This window comes from Ursus maritimus, unplaced genomic scaffold, assembly GCF_017311325.1.
Source record: "Ursus maritimus isolate PB19 unplaced genomic scaffold, ASM1731132v1 scaffold_12, whole genome shotgun sequence".
NCBI lineage: Eukaryota > Metazoa > Chordata > Mammalia > Carnivora > Ursidae > Ursus > Ursus maritimus.
In genome coordinates, this window is record NW_024423564.1 from 40,805,271 (window position 1) to 40,821,012 (window position 15,742).

At 34.6% G+C, this 15,742-nt stretch overlaps 1 protein-coding gene across 1 annotated transcript in view; it reads left to right on the top strand.

Annotated features, from left to right (window-relative positions):
- The first annotated feature begins 397 nt into the window (after positions 1 to 397).
- The window catches only part of PIGK (phosphatidylinositol glycan anchor biosynthesis class K), a 111,432-nt gene continuing 96,087 nt past the window's right edge, over positions 398 to 15,742 (top strand). The window contains exons 1-3 of the mRNA XM_008690703.2: positions 398 to 543; positions 3,870 to 3,923; positions 7,874 to 7,965. Coding sequence (XP_008688925.1) covers positions 451 to 543; positions 3,870 to 3,923; positions 7,874 to 7,965 — 239 coding nt within the window. The 5' untranslated portion in view covers positions 398 to 450. The remainder of the gene's footprint in view (positions 544 to 3,869; positions 3,924 to 7,873; positions 7,966 to 15,742) is intronic.

Genomic DNA, 15,742 nt, shown 5'->3' on the forward strand with positions numbered 1-15,742 from the left:
TCCACCCATTTTTCCATTTAATCCAATTAATCTTTTTGTTCCTAAAGGCTTGCTCTTCCCACTACATCTCGCTTCACAGCTTCTTATATTCAAAGAATTGACAGCGCTGTGCAAAATAGGAAATAGCTTCTGAAAGTTTATGGGACCACAGGTTTTTCTCCCTCACCTTTCAAACAACTTTTTAAACGTTATATCTATTTTACAATACAAAAACTGAAAATGCAGTTAAAGATAAAGGATCAAAGTCTTCCATCTATCCCGCCCCAGCCCCCCGGGAAACTTGAACTCTGTGCAAGTGCTGGTTACCAAAGGCGGGCGAAGGGCCGGCGCCAAGGAGGTGGGGCGGGCGTCGCAAAAAAAAAAAAAAAAAAAGTCACGCCAAACCCCGCCGCGCTGCTTTACGGCACTCGCTCCGCCCCCTCCAGGTGCGGGAAGCTGAAGCCGGGAAACATGGTGACCGCCTTCTCTCTCAGCAAGGGTTTGACTACCCTGTCAGGGTTATTGCTTTTGTCCTTCGGCAGTTTGGCCGCTAGTCAGATCGAGGTAGGAGTCAGACCCTCCGAGCAACAGGGCCTTGGGAGGACAGCTCTGTCGTGGCTGTGAGCGCACCAGCAGATATCCGCTTCACAGCAGCCGAGGGGACCATCAGCTTCTTAGTAGGCTGATGGGCTGTGTGTGTGTGGGGAGGGTGTCACAGGGGATGGGATAGGACAGTGTCGATCTGTTTCGCCCTTTTAAAACGACGAATTTAAAGAATCAAATTTCAGGAGACGGGGGAGGACCTGATCCATTGCTTGGACGAGTGTGCAATTCCTGGCAGTTGAAATGTGAGCACAGGAGGGAAGCACCTTCTTTCCTATTACTGAACTACACTGCTCCCCTTTGATAGGAGTCAGATGGGTACGGTGTGTTATTTTTGGCTCACAGGGCATTCTGGCCCTTTATAAAGCTTTCACTCTATCCAGTACTCCGACAGTACTTCAGGCCGGTTCTACAGTCTAGATCTGTTTTCAGGCCTGCATATCCTGTTGGCTAGGGAGCCGGATAGTTAGCTGACATTTGAAAATCTATGTCCAAAGTTGCATCTTCTGCCTAGCCCACCTTCTATGGGATTGCTACTAAGTCAGAAACCTGTTTGTTTGTTTTAATAAACTCTTTTTATCTCACGTGTTGATCATCACTAAATTATATGTTCTGAAGTTTAAAAATTACTTTCACCTTTCCAGTTCCATTGGCTTAACGTGGGCCTTGATCATTTCATACCTATACTATTGCAAGAACTATCTTGTTTCCTCCAAGCTTCCAAAGTTCCTCGCTTAGATGCTAGATTAGCCTTCATAAAAGGCAAACCCAGTCAGGTTATTCTTCTGATTTAATCCTTTTATTATTTTCCCATTGCATACAGAGGAAAGTCTAAACCTCATAATGTGGTCTCTGCCCACTTTTTGATCTTTTTATTGGAGTCCATTCTTTCTACCACCTAAGTACCTTGAGCTTAGACCAATGAGTTCTAAACATACCCTCCATTTAGAAAAGATATGGTGCATTCACCCTCTATCTGTATCCATGAATTACTGCTAATTTATATAGTCAATATTTGTAAGGTATTTTTTTATATATATAATACAAATAGAAACAGAAGTTCTGCTATTTTCCTCCTTTATATTTGTGGATTATCTTGTATATTTCATTTTGGATACCATTATATTTTTTTGTAGTTATGTTGTTGCTGTGCTTTTTCACAACCATGTTTTTTTTAATACCTTTTGGTTCTTCTGTTTTTTTACTAAGATGCAGTAAAAGCATAACCTCTTTATCCCTTGCCTTTGCTTATACTGTTGTAATTTGTATACTTAGCTAGTATAGTACTCATCTGTTATAATCCACATATGCTTTGTAGTATCTATTATTCCTTCATCTTTCACTTAAGAGTATAATAGCTCCCTAACTGGTCTGCCTCAAGTCTTTCTTCCTTCCAGTCTGTTTTCCAAGCTGCAGCCAGAGTGACTTTTAAAAATGTAAATCCGATCATCTCACCCATAGACACCTTAATGTTCCCTTAAGGATAAAGAACAGAATCTTCATTATGACCCATGAACAAGGCCCTTCTCTTTCTGTGACTTCTAGTGCTAATCTTTTAGTTTCTCAAAGCCTTTAAGAAGGCTTTCCTTTCTGCCATTAGGGCGGATGTTATTTCTGTCTGGAATTATCTTCCCTATTCTCTTCATCTTTTGAATCCTAAGCTAAATGTCACTTCTCTAGGGAAAACTTTGCTGATGCCTTCCCACTTCCCACCGTCAGAATCAGGTCAGGTCAGGTCTATTTGGGAGGCTATTGTACTCTTTAATGATACTGTGTGTCTTATCTCTATAGAATTTATAGTTTGCCCTCATCTGCTTAATGTGTGTATCAAATTGAATAGTATCCTCTTTGGAGGCTAGTACTATGAATATTTTTGCCCATCATTGTATTCTGAGCACACAGGACAGTGGCTGGCACATGGCACCCCAATGAATGTGATGAATGAATGAATGTTACATTGCAGTGTAACATATTTGCATGCTTCTTTATTGAACTCTGGGGTTCTTGAGAGAAAGCAGCATGCTTTTTAGTGATTTTTGTACCACTGTACATTACATGTAACTCGCACATAATAGGTGCTCCATTCATTATATGTAGAATGAATTACTTTGCAGCGCCTGTATTGTCTAAACAATCACAGAAGAGTTTTGCCATATCAAATTTTTCACTAAAGTCTTAATGATGTAAGAATTTTCAGCTAGAAGGGACATTGAGATTATTGAGTCAGATCTTACTTTCTACGTTAGGAAAGTCAAGTCTAAAGAGATAAGTGACTTATCCCAGTCTCACAGCCATGTGTGGGGTAGGATTTGGGCTAAAGCCCAAATCTTCAAAATTTTAAACTAATGCTTTATCCACTATAGCACATTGTTTTCTTTTGCATCTGGGCAGCTGTTGAGAAACGTTAAAAAATACATATATATGTGTATATGATAAAGAGATTTGAGGGAATTTTTAATTTTATTCTCCCTGAAATTTTCTTGCCAGCTGAAAATTAAAACAGCTAACATTTGTTATACAATTACTATGTTCCAGTCACCATTCCTATCTTCTGTGTGTCAGGTAATAATACTATTTTATAGATGGGGAAATGGAGGCACAGAGAAGCTTTCCTAAGCTTTTACAGCTAGTAAATAATAGGGCCCAGATTTGAATCCAGGCAGTACTACTCTTCTGATAATTAATACTGTTTGGTAGCAGATCTGGGGTCATTAAGGTTTATATTCACTGTAATTTTAATATATAATAAATATCATGTTCATTAGGTATCTGGAGGTTTGGATGTTGAGGTTTTCTAATGTTCCACAATGGCAAATAAAGTTCAGACTTTAACAGATTAGCAAAATGGTACATGGCAGCATGCCAGAGAATGTGCTCTATCAAATATACCGATGTGTTCAAATAAAGTAAATGGAAGCATCTAGCACAGAGTAAGAAGTAGTGAAGGAGACTTCAGTAAGAAGGGTATTAATTGTTATGTGTAGAATCAAGGCATGAAAATAAGTCGTTCACAATTTGAAGACTGAATGGAAAACTAGAAGCATATGAGGAAGAGCTGGTTGTGTTTGAGATAAAATGTTTAAAAACTAGCAGCACCTCCCAGACCCCCCCCCCAACAAAAAATAAAACTTCTGCCCTTTATAAGGTCAAATACTAGAACCTTTATAAATTTGCATAATGATAACTTACTATCATAATAAAGACTCCATGAATCTTAACTGTTCTTTATCAGTCTTTATTCTCAGAAATGTGGCTTTTCTAATGTTTTGAAATTACTTGACTTGTAGGATCAAGCAGAACAGTTCTTTAGGAGTGGCCATACAAACAACTGGGCTGTTTTGGTAAGTATGTTCTATAAAGGTATATGTTGCTGTTCACATTAGATATGTGTCTGAGAAATTTTGTGTGAATCAAATTTTTAAAAAATTATTTTCTCATATAACAAATTCCTTACTTTGATTTGGCTATATTTTAAATTGACCTTATATCAACTAATATTCTAGGCCTTCATTATATTGTCAAGTGGTGATGTGTAAATGAATATAAGAATATATTTGGGATACTGTTGCTAAAAGAAATATGTACAATTATTTTAATGATGGAAACTAGTAATTGTATTTCTTATCTGTAATACTAGTGTGTAAATATTCTCTATTTAGGCTATTTAAAAAAATTTTTTTTTTCTGCCCACAAAAATAAATGATCATCATAGAAAATTCAAATTATACTGAAAAGTTTAGGAGGGGACAGATTAATTTTATGTTAGGTGACTCTCACCTCAATTTAAAAAAGAAGACTGAGAAAATATCTTCAAGTTCCACACATGCCAGAATTAACATTTTGATTCTTCTGGCCTTCTTTCCCTTCACATATAAGCATAAAGATAATAATTTTATGTAACTGGGGTCATCTTATACCTATTATTTTGCAATCCCATAGCGATATATCTTGGAGATCTTCCCCTGTCAATATGGAGATCCAGTCTCATTTCCAAATGCTGTATTATTTTGTATTTTATGAATGTACCATAATCCCTAGTTCATGGGCATATAGATTCTAAATTTTTTATTTTAAATAAGGCTATGTTGGAGAGCCTTATACATACACCTTTGTGAACTTGACTGATTTTGTCTTTAGGATAAATTCCTAAGCCATAGGCTGGGAAGTTATGGAGCATAATTGCTCTCCAGAATGCTATACCTCTTTTTTTCTAATTCCAAGACAACTGTGTATTATTAACTTTTGCCATTTCTTTTTGACTGCTGGGTAACAAATTAAATTTTGTTTTAATTTGAATTGTTTTGATTGTTAGTAAGGTTTGCTTATTGGCCTGTTTTTTTCTCTTGCCTTTTTTTTCCTTGATGTAAAATATCATCTTAATTTATCTGAATTTATAAATTTGTATTTTTAATTTCCCTAATAGAATACACATCATCAATTTTGTCTTTTCTGCGCTTGGAAAGTATTTGGATAATAGTTTTGGTGCTGGGGATTTATTTAATGACATTTACATGATTAGAAGATATAATAAATTTGACTTAATGAAAAAATTGTAGAAAAGAGTTGACTAGAAGAAAGAATGAGGAAATAAGGAGGCAGGAAAGGAAATGATTTTTGTAAAAAAGGAAGGGGGTCATTTTATTGTTCTTCAATTAAGAACACCTATTTGCTGCCCCTCAAAAGAGATTTTATGAAGGAATCGAACAAAAGCTCTTAAGATAGGGAGACAGGTTTTCCGTGACCACTTAAAAGAGAGGGAAACTTATCAGGAGGCAGGCCACGATCCACCAATTCCAGAGGATAACTTGCTCTTCAGGACACCAAGGGCTCTTCAATGACTAGTCTCTCTATAGGAATTCTTAAAAGAGGGAGTAAGTGCCTATATTCAGACAACTAATTGCCAAAGGACTCATCCTTTAGAGTAAGAGCCTATTAGCTTACACTGCACACTTCACTAAAGCTTTCCTTGTCTGGTAAACTTCTAACTGAGGCCCTCTTCAATCTCAGTAACTTGGGTCTCAGATGAGAAATGAAATGAGGATGAAAAAGAATTATTACTGAGCATTTCACAACAATTGCAATTTCGTATTGTGTGCAATATTTTACACATTAACTCAGACTTAGTAAAGTGAGACTTCAGTGAATTATGCTTTCTTAAATGGAAAATCGTGAAATTTGACCAGGGCCAAGTTGAAAGTACTAAACATGCATTTTTTTTCAGTGTTATGTACTTAGATTTAAAAAAATGTATGTTTTTCTTTACCAGTTTGAATTACTTTGTTTTTAGTCTTGACTAAATGATTAGAGGTAAATGGAATGCCCCTTTGCCATTGTACTGTGACTGAGAAACTTTGGCCACCAGAGGGAGATAGAAGGAAAACTGGATTCCATTTTAGTTTCAAGATCTGCTTCGAGTGAATCATTTTTGCACCTGTTTAATAAAAAAAAAGTTATAATGATAATCCTTACTCATGATTAAAAAAAAAGTACAGTGAGGAATGGTATAAACTGAAAAATCATTGTACCCTTCTTTGACTCCCATTTTTATTCTCTATGATCACGATTACTATTTTCTCGTGTATCCTTTCAGAGATTCGCAATGCATACAATTACATTTGTGTCTACCCCTCCCTCCTTTAAAAAGGACTAATGGATCATATCACATGCTGTTGTAACAACTGGCCTTTTTTTTTGTATTTCATTTTGAGAATATGAATAATTTATATTAAGTTGATATTTCTTGGTCCCTTCTCTTTTGCCACCTTCATTTCATGTCTAGTAAATTGGTGGTGAAAATGAAAGCAGTTTCTTTGGTTTATGCTTAAATACTGTAAGAGCTGAGAAAAGCTTTTTGGTTATGGTAAAATGCACTGAATATTCTGGTTTTTATTATGACTAATTCAGATACAAATTAAACTGTTTCTGCTCAAGTTATGGAATCTGTAGATTTCTAGCTTTTTTATTTCAATTTTTGCTAGTACAGGCAATGTTATGATGAAAATTCTTGATTACATATTTTTGTGTACTTATGTAAGCTAAATCAAAAGATAAATATATATTCAAACTTGATATATGTTGCAAATTACCCTCTTAGAAGGTTTATATTAGTTTACATTCCCAACAGTAGGATATGAGTTACTCATTTCCTCACACGATTGCCAATACTGTGAATTGTCATGGACTTTTGAATATTTATCAATTTGATTTGTATTTTTTAAATTATGATAAAAGTTGAGCATCTTTAAGAGTTTCTTGTCCGTTTTGAAAACCTTTTTTTATGAAATGGTTGGTCTCATCCTTTTCCCATTTTTGAAAATTGTTCATTTTTTTCATATTGAGTTATAATTATTTCAAGTTTTTTATTTCATTTAGGACTTTATGGTATTTTTGACACTTGGAATTTTACATTTTAATGCAGTCAAAAATTATAGTCTTTTCCTTTTTTGATTCCGGGTTAAAAATTCATTTCAATAAAAAATCTTGTAGTTCCTTTCTATTTGCAGGGACGGGACCATTTATGTGGTTCTCAAAGCTGTCATTATACCTACAACCAACAAAGACATGTGGTAGGAGATAGGGAGGGTGCTCCGGGGGTAGGTATACTTCCTTTGGAATGGATTTTCCAGAGGGCTGATTTTTTTGAGGCATGGCGTTAGATTTGCCTAGTACCTTTGGTATCATTTTTAGGAATCAGTTTGTTCTTTTTTTTTTTTTTAAATGTAAAACTTATTTGGGTTGTTTCTAGTTTTTTATTCGGTTCATCAGCTTCTTTATAATGTATTCTCTTATGTGCATGTAGAAGTGTGTTGTATGTTATCTATCTATCTATCTATCTATCTATCTATCTAACATTTTTCAAAACTAGAATTAGGAAGCAATCCAGAGTGAAAGGAACATTATATAACCCAAGATAGTTAATTTTCTGTTCTGTGAAGAGATTATGGGCATTGCCTTTGATTCTAAAGAATTTAATCTTTTAGACATAGGAACATTATAGAATCACATATATCGAGAGTAAGTTTGTTCAGTATTTGATTAAATTCCCTAAAGATTAGGTTTCTCTTAAGCTGAATGGTCTTTCTATTTAATAGCAGTTATGAAAGACCTTTTTCTAGAGAGATTGGTTTTATTGACAGTTTTTTATATGCTTTCCTGTTTGTAAGCCTAAATTATGATATACTCTTTTTTTTAGGTATCTCTGAATCCTACTTAAAGAGAAATAATGCTGTAACTTATTTTGCTGTGGCTTATTTTGATTCATAACAATAATATATTTGTTTTAACACTTTAGGTATGTACATCCCGGTTCTGGTTTAATTATCGACATGTTGCAAATACTCTCTCTGTTTACAGAAGTGTCAAGAGGCTAGGTATTCCTGACAGGTAAGAATTCTTCATGAAGCTTAACTCTGAACTTCAGTGAAAATTACCCTTAGACAATTGTAATTATTTTTGCATTTTTGTGTTGCTTTGGAAGAAATAAAGAAACCTGATTTGAAGGTTTTTTTTTTTTTATTGTTGTTAGAGCATCCCATCATGTATAAAGTAGCTGTTACTTAAGAACATAATGGCAAATTATATAACAACAATCAATACCTTATCAGGTGAAAAGATTTGATAAAATATAATTATTTAGTGTCATTTATTTAATTATTAAACGCTTCAGTCTGGGTTTTTAACTGTAGACAACAGAAGACAATTTTGACTGATTTAAGTATAAAAGTGATTTATTGAAAGTGTATTGATTAGCTCACCAAATTGCTGGGAAGGCTGTATATAGTCTTAAGTCAGGAACATGTTAGACTAGGTAGCAAGAAAGACACCTAAAATCATAGCATAAAACCATCTAGTGGCAATAATGCTGCCACAAATTGCTGGCTAGGCTCTGCTACTGCATAGCTGCTACCATTACCTTGGGAAACTTAATGTTGCTGCTGCTGCCTGCTTCCAAAATCCAGCCTTTGCTGTCCCAGCTTCTCACTGTCTCTAGCTCTTAATTTAGAGTCCTTGGTGGGAAAGTCATATTGGCAGAGCACAGATTAAAGTGCCTATGTTCATGCTGAAGGGGTGACAGGAAGAATGACTGTATGGCATTTTTAGCTTCTATAAATGGAGGTGGGCTCTGCCTTCTATGAAGACTCATAAAGTGGGATATTTCCTAATTACATGAGGGAGTTCAAGTACAGGCAAAACCCCTATGCATCCACCCGGATACATGTTCTCTACATTTGGTTTGTCAGATATGATAGATCTGTTTTTGCTACTACCAACGTAATTATAGAAGAAACTGCATTCAATTCAGTTATTTAGGTTTGATTTATTTAGTCCTATGTTCCTCTCTTCATTTGAGGCAGAATGGAAAGAGCTTTGCAACCAGATAGATCTGAGTTTGAAATCTGGGTTAGTGGTGATTTTCATGAAATCACTTCATCGTGCTAAGCCCGTTCCCTTGTCTTACTTTACTCGGACCTGAAATTAAGTATAAAGATATCTCTAACTATATTCTTAGGAAGTAACAAAATATTACAAAATAACAGTTTGGAAACTTCAAATCATTAAGAACAGGTTTTAGTTTTAACGCTTGAATTTCAAAATACAGTTTGAATTTATTTTTATACATATGGAACATTTTTAAGTTAAAAAGTATTATAACTTTTGTTCATATTCTGGGTACGTATGCTGAGAAAGATGTTTGTTACATTTAATAAAAATTATGAGTAGAGCTCTGTTTTGTTTTTGTTTTTTAATTTGTTTGTTTTTCAAGGGAGCGTTTTACCTTTGTCTTGAGATGCAAGGATTTGCGTTTAATTTTCCCATACACTTCAGTAAGAAATTAGTCCATGTCACAAATCATTTGTTGAAATACATGACATGAGTGATTGCCTTTTATTTTGGAAGGTCACATCAATTCCATGGGTCCTCTTTGAAATATCACATTAGTCATGTCTCTACTCTTGTTCTGATTTCTCTCTGATCTTCTGACGTATTTCACATGTTGCCACCATACTGAGCCATTCGCTGAGCCTGGAACAGTTGTCTGTACTTCTGGCTCACTTCTACCAAAACCTGGCTGTGATTCCAAATCCCTTGTGGTTAAAAATATAGATTTCTTGGCTTCGCCTCTGGTAATTCTAATTCACTAACTCTTAAGCGATGCGTAGACATCAGCTCTAGATGTGGTTCTGATGCACAAGCAAGTTTAGGAAGCACAGCCTTAATTTATACCTGATCTTCCAAATTTACTTTACTCTAGTACTTCTTAAAAAAGCCTTTCCTGACCCCTTTCTTTGGTTCTGTGGTATCGTGTGTATACTTTGATTATAACATGATTATATTAATTATAGTATGTCTCCCTCATTAGATTATAAACTCTTTGAAAGGAATACGGATTATATTTTATTTCATTTTTACTTCTAGCATCTAGCACAGTGCCTGACATATAGTAGGTTCTCAATAGGTATTGGATAAATAAACAAGTGACTTGGAAATACTTTGTCAGGTAGGCAAAGCAAACACAAGTCTGTACTTTAAAAATAAAAACACTTCTCTTTCCTAAATTGTGTTAGTTTAGTTTTTAGCAAATGTTAATATGATATAAAAGACATTTTAGTAAATAGTTTGTCTGAAATTTATAGTAGTATTTCAAAAAGTTGACTCAGGGGAGGGGATTTTAATGGTTATATGGGAAAATAAAGAGACATACTATTATTTGTATACCTAAGTTCCATGGAGGACAGGTGTTTTGTACTTTGTGTCCATGCTTTCTGTAGCCCTACCTACCCTCAGATACTTTTTTTTATCTGTCTGGTTTTAATTCTTTAAAAATTTCACTTTTTCAGGAAGTTTTCTGCCCTCAAATAATTGTTTTGTACTAAATCCCTGTTTTGCTACCTCCAGTATGCTTAAGATGCTTAAGATGAGAGAAAAAAAAAGGCATTAAGCAGAGGTTAGACCCCAAAATTGGTATGTGAAACAAAAATTGAGCCAAAATTATTCTTGAAAGTTTCTTAAATAGTGCATAAAGTACAATATAGTATTGTCTTTCATCAAGTCTGACACAGCCAGTTTGTCTTCTAGTGCTAGAACAGATTACTGTTTTCTTTTCCTCTGGTGGAACACTTGACGAAGTGGTTTATTTAGGACTGGGGGATATGTTATCTGGAAGTGTATCTCCTTAAGAGTAGAATTATGATGCTCATGCTATAAGAGTCGTACAGTCGATTGAGACTGATGGAGAGGCTGTAGAATCATAGCTCCCATCTCTTGTTTACTTTGGAGAATAAATGCATTGCATATTAGGGTGGGGGAGATTTAACCCCCTACTTTTTTTTGGCTGAGTGCATAAGATTAACTTCATGGAGTTAAATATGTACATAATTTTTCTTAAAATATGATTTAGCTCTACTACAAGTTTGGTGGATGTGAGTTTTTTTAATGATCCCTGTCTGATAAGCTATTTCTATAGTTAAATCCAGCAGCTTTTCTGACTCCTTTTTTCCTCTTTACTCTATATTTTAATCATTATGTAAGATTAATATTCCTAATTTAAACCTTTTTCTTCATCTCTCCTAATTCATACTTTCAGTTTATACAAAATAAAGCTCAAGTCCCCTATGCTAGTACTCAAGGGTTTGCAGTCTGGTTCCAAATCTGACATTCTGATAATTTAATTTCAATCCCTATGCTCTAGCCACTTCCTTCTTATAAGTTCCTGTATTGGCCTTACACTGGTCATTCCACCTATAGTTCTTTTCTTCCTCTCTCTTTCTAGTTTTCCTATGCCCAGATTCAATTTATATGCCCCCTAGAGCTTTCTAGGTCCTTCTTGCATAAATATTTTATTTATACTTTTGTCATGGGACTTTTTTTGTATGTACTGATTTTAATTCTTTAGTCCTGGTTCTCATGGGATGTTTGTAATCCTCACAGTACTTTAATATATTGTACAGAATATATTGTACAGAACTGAATGAATAAATGAATAGTATGCTAAAAAACTAGCCAAGTGGAACCTGGTTGGTCTAGGCTAGAAAGGAAATATTTATGAATAGTGTTTATTTATATCCCTTTATTTATTTTTATTTTTTTAAAAGATTTTTTTAAAAGTAATCTCTATACCCAATGTATGTATATACCCAATGTGAGACTTGAGCTCACAACTCCAAGATCAAGTGTCACATGCTCTACTGACTGAACCAGTCAGGTACTCCTTTTATCTCCTTTAAATCTTGTTTTGCAAACTTCATTGAGCTAGAAATGCTCCGTAGTCAATTTTATAAACTATTCCCTAACTCCTACTTTAGGGATCCATTGGTGGGGTGATCTCACCAGGGAACTTCAAATTCATTTCTTTCTATCAGATAGAGGTCTATTAAAGTCTTGCTTAAGATAAATTAACTTCAACTTTACTTATTCCCTACCTTTCCACTATTTAAGTTCCCTTGGCATGTGCTTTTTTTGGGGGGGGGGTCCCTTGTCCCTTTTTACTTGTTTTTAAAATAATGAATATTAGAATTCAATGTCAATTAGAAATGTGAATTCTGGTAATGTATCTATAACCTAGGATTGAAAAAAAAATCATGAATTGCCTGTTATTACTGGTTTTAAAGTCATGGTGGCAGTATAACTTTTGACCATTGTGTTTTAAGCTGCTGTGGATTATATCTTGTACATCAGAGGGCATTTTCTAAGGTGGAGCATTAATAAGATATTTCAGGGATTTTCTTGTACTTATTAAAATAATATGGAGAAGGGCATGGTTTTTATGGTTCTTTGAAAATATCTGTGGCTTTCTCTCCAGTAAGGTCAGACAAAATGGGCCCCTATTTCTGGCCTCCTCCTCCACACCCTGCAACACACACTAACTGTTCACAATAATTCAGAGACTACATAGGGATTTTCTAATGACTTCCTTCATTATTCCTTGAGTCCTTTATGAGAGATTGTTTTTTCCTTGTATTACATATTAAAAATAGTCACTCAGTAAAAAAAAAATTAGGAAAGGAAAAAATATTACAGGTAATTGCAAACATAGTAAAAGTAGTAGATTAATCACTTAAGAAGCAAAGCCCCAAACCAGTAGAAGGAAGAAAATAATAAAGATTAGAGCAGAAATAAATGAAATAGAGACTAAAAACAAAACAAAACAAAACAACAATAGAACAGATCAGTGCAACCAGGAGTGGTTCTTTGAAAAGGTCATAAAATTGATAAACTTTTAGCCAGACTTATTAAAAAAAAGGGGAGTGGGATACTCATATAAAGTCAGAAATGAAAGAGGAGAAATAACCACAGCACCACAGGGGTGCTTGGCTGTCTCTGTTAGTAGAGCATGTGACTCTTGATCTCAGGGTTGTGAGTTTGAGCCCCACATTGGGTATAGAGATTACTTAAAAAAACAAAACGAAAGACTTTATAAAAAACAATCAACACCACAAAAATACAAAAGATTATAAGAGAATATTACGAAAAATTATATGCCAACAAATTGGACAAGGTAGAAGAAATGGATACATTCCTAGACATAGATACCTTCCAAAACTGAATCAGGGAGAAATAAAAATATTGAACAGATAGATTACTAGCAATGAAATCAAATCAGTAATCAAAAAATTCCCAACAAATGTAAGTCCAGGACCAGAGGCTTCACAACTGAATTCTACCAAACATTTAAAGAAGAGTTAAGGGGCATCTGACTGCCTCAGTTGGAGAGTGTGAGTCTTGATCTTGGGGTTGTGGGTTCAAGCCCCATGTTGGGTGTAGAGATTACTTAAAAATAAAATCTTTAGAAAAAGTAAAGAGTTAATACCTATTCTTCTCAAACTTTTCCAAAAATTAGAAGAGAAAGGAAAGCTTCCAAATTCATTCTATGAAACCAGCATTACCATAATATCAAAACCAGATAAAGACACTACAAAAAAAGAAAACTATGGGTCACTATCTCTGATGGACATAGATGCAAAAATCCTCAACAAAATGTTAGCAAACTTAATTCAACAATACATTAAAAAATCATTCACCATGATCAGGTGGGATTTATTCCAGGGATGCAAGGGTAGTTCAGTATTCACAAATCAATCAACATGATGCATCATATTAACAAGAGAAAAGATAAAAACCATATAATCATCTCAGTAGATGTAGAAAATGCATTTGACAAAGTGCAATAGCCATTTATGATAAAAACTGTCAACAAAGCAGAGGGAACATACCTCAACATAATAAAGGCCATATATGAAAAACCAATGGCTAACATAATATTCAGTGGTGAAAAATGGAGCTTTTCCTCCAAGATCAGGAACAAGACAAATACGTCCACTCTCATCACTTTTATTCAACATAGTACTGAAAGGAAAACCTAGCCACAGCAATCAGATAAGAAAAAGAAGTAAAAGGCATCCAGATTGGTAAGGAAGAGGTAAACTTTCACTATTTGCAGATGACTTGATGCTATATATACAAACCTGAAAGACTCCACCAAAAAACTACTAACAATGGTAAATGAATTTAGTAAAATTGCAGGATACAAAATCAATATACAGAAATCTTGTAGTTCTATATACTAGTAATGAAGTAGCAGAAAGAGAAATTAAGAAAACAATCCCATTTACTATTACACCAAAAAGAATAAAATACCTAGGAATAAATTAACCAAGGATGTGAAAGACCTGTACTCTGAAAACTATAAAATGTTGATGAAAGAAATTGAAGGTGGTACAAACAAATAGAAAGATATTCCATGCTCTTGCATTAGGAGAATCAATATTGTTAGAATGTCCATACTGCCCAAAGCAATCTGCAGACAATGCAGCCCCTATCAAAATGCTGTTGGTGCATTTTTCACAGAAATAATCAAATGATCCCAAAATTTATATGGAACAACAAAAGATTCTGAATAGCCAAAGCAATATTGAGAGAGAACAAAACTGGAGGTGTCAAAATTCCAGATTTTGAGATTTACTACAAAGCCGTAGTAACTAAAACATTATGGTATTGGCACAAAAATAGGCATAGATCAATGCAATAGCATTGACAGCCCAGAAATAAACCCACAGTTATATGGTCAGTTAATCTATGACAAAGGAGGCAAGAATATGCAATGGGAATAAGAGAGTCTGTTGAACAAATTGTGTTGGGAAAACTGGACAGCTACATGAAAAAGAATGAAACTGGACCACTTTCTCATGCCATACATAAAACGAACTCAAAATGGGTTAGAGACCTAGCTGTGAGACCTGAAACCATAAAATTCCTAGAAGAAAACATAGGCATTAATCTCTTTGACTTCAACCATAGGGACATTTTTATATTTATGCTTCCTTTGGCAAGGGAAACAAAAGCAAAATTAAACTATTGGGACTACACCAAAATAAGAAGTTTTTGCACAGTGAAGGAAACCATCAACAAAACCAAAAGGCAACCTACTAAATGGGAGAAGATATTTGCACATGATATATTTGATAAGGGGTTAATATCCAAAATATATAAAGAACATACAACTCAACACATACTCACACACAAAACAATCCAATTTGAAAATGGACAGAAGACATGAATGGACTTTTTCCAAAGAAAACATATAGGTGGCCAACAGACACATGAAGAGATACTCAACTTCACTAATCATCAAGGAAATACAAATCAAAACAACAATGAGATATCACTTCACAGTTGTAACAGTGGCTAAAATAAAAAACAAACAAAAAAACGGGAAATAACAAGTGTTGGCAAGGATGTGGAGAAAAGCTTTGTGCACCATTGGTGGGAATGCAACCTGGTGCAGCCATTGTGGAAAACAGTATGGAGGTTCCTTGAAAAACTAAAAATAGAATTACCATACGATCTAGTGATCCCACTACTGGGTATTTACCCAAAGAAAATGAAAACATTAATTCGAAAAGATATATGCACCCTGAGGTTCATTGTAGCATTATTTACAATAGTCAAGATATAGCAGCAGCCCATGTGTCCATCCATAGATGAATGGATTAAGTATATATCTATAGCTATATATCTATCTATATCAGCAATGGAATATTACTCAGCCATCAAAAAGAACGGAATCTTGCTGTTTGCAGGAACATGGAAAGATCTCAAGGATATAATAAGTGAAATGTGTCAGAGAAGGTCAAATGCCATATGATTTCACTCGTGGAATTTA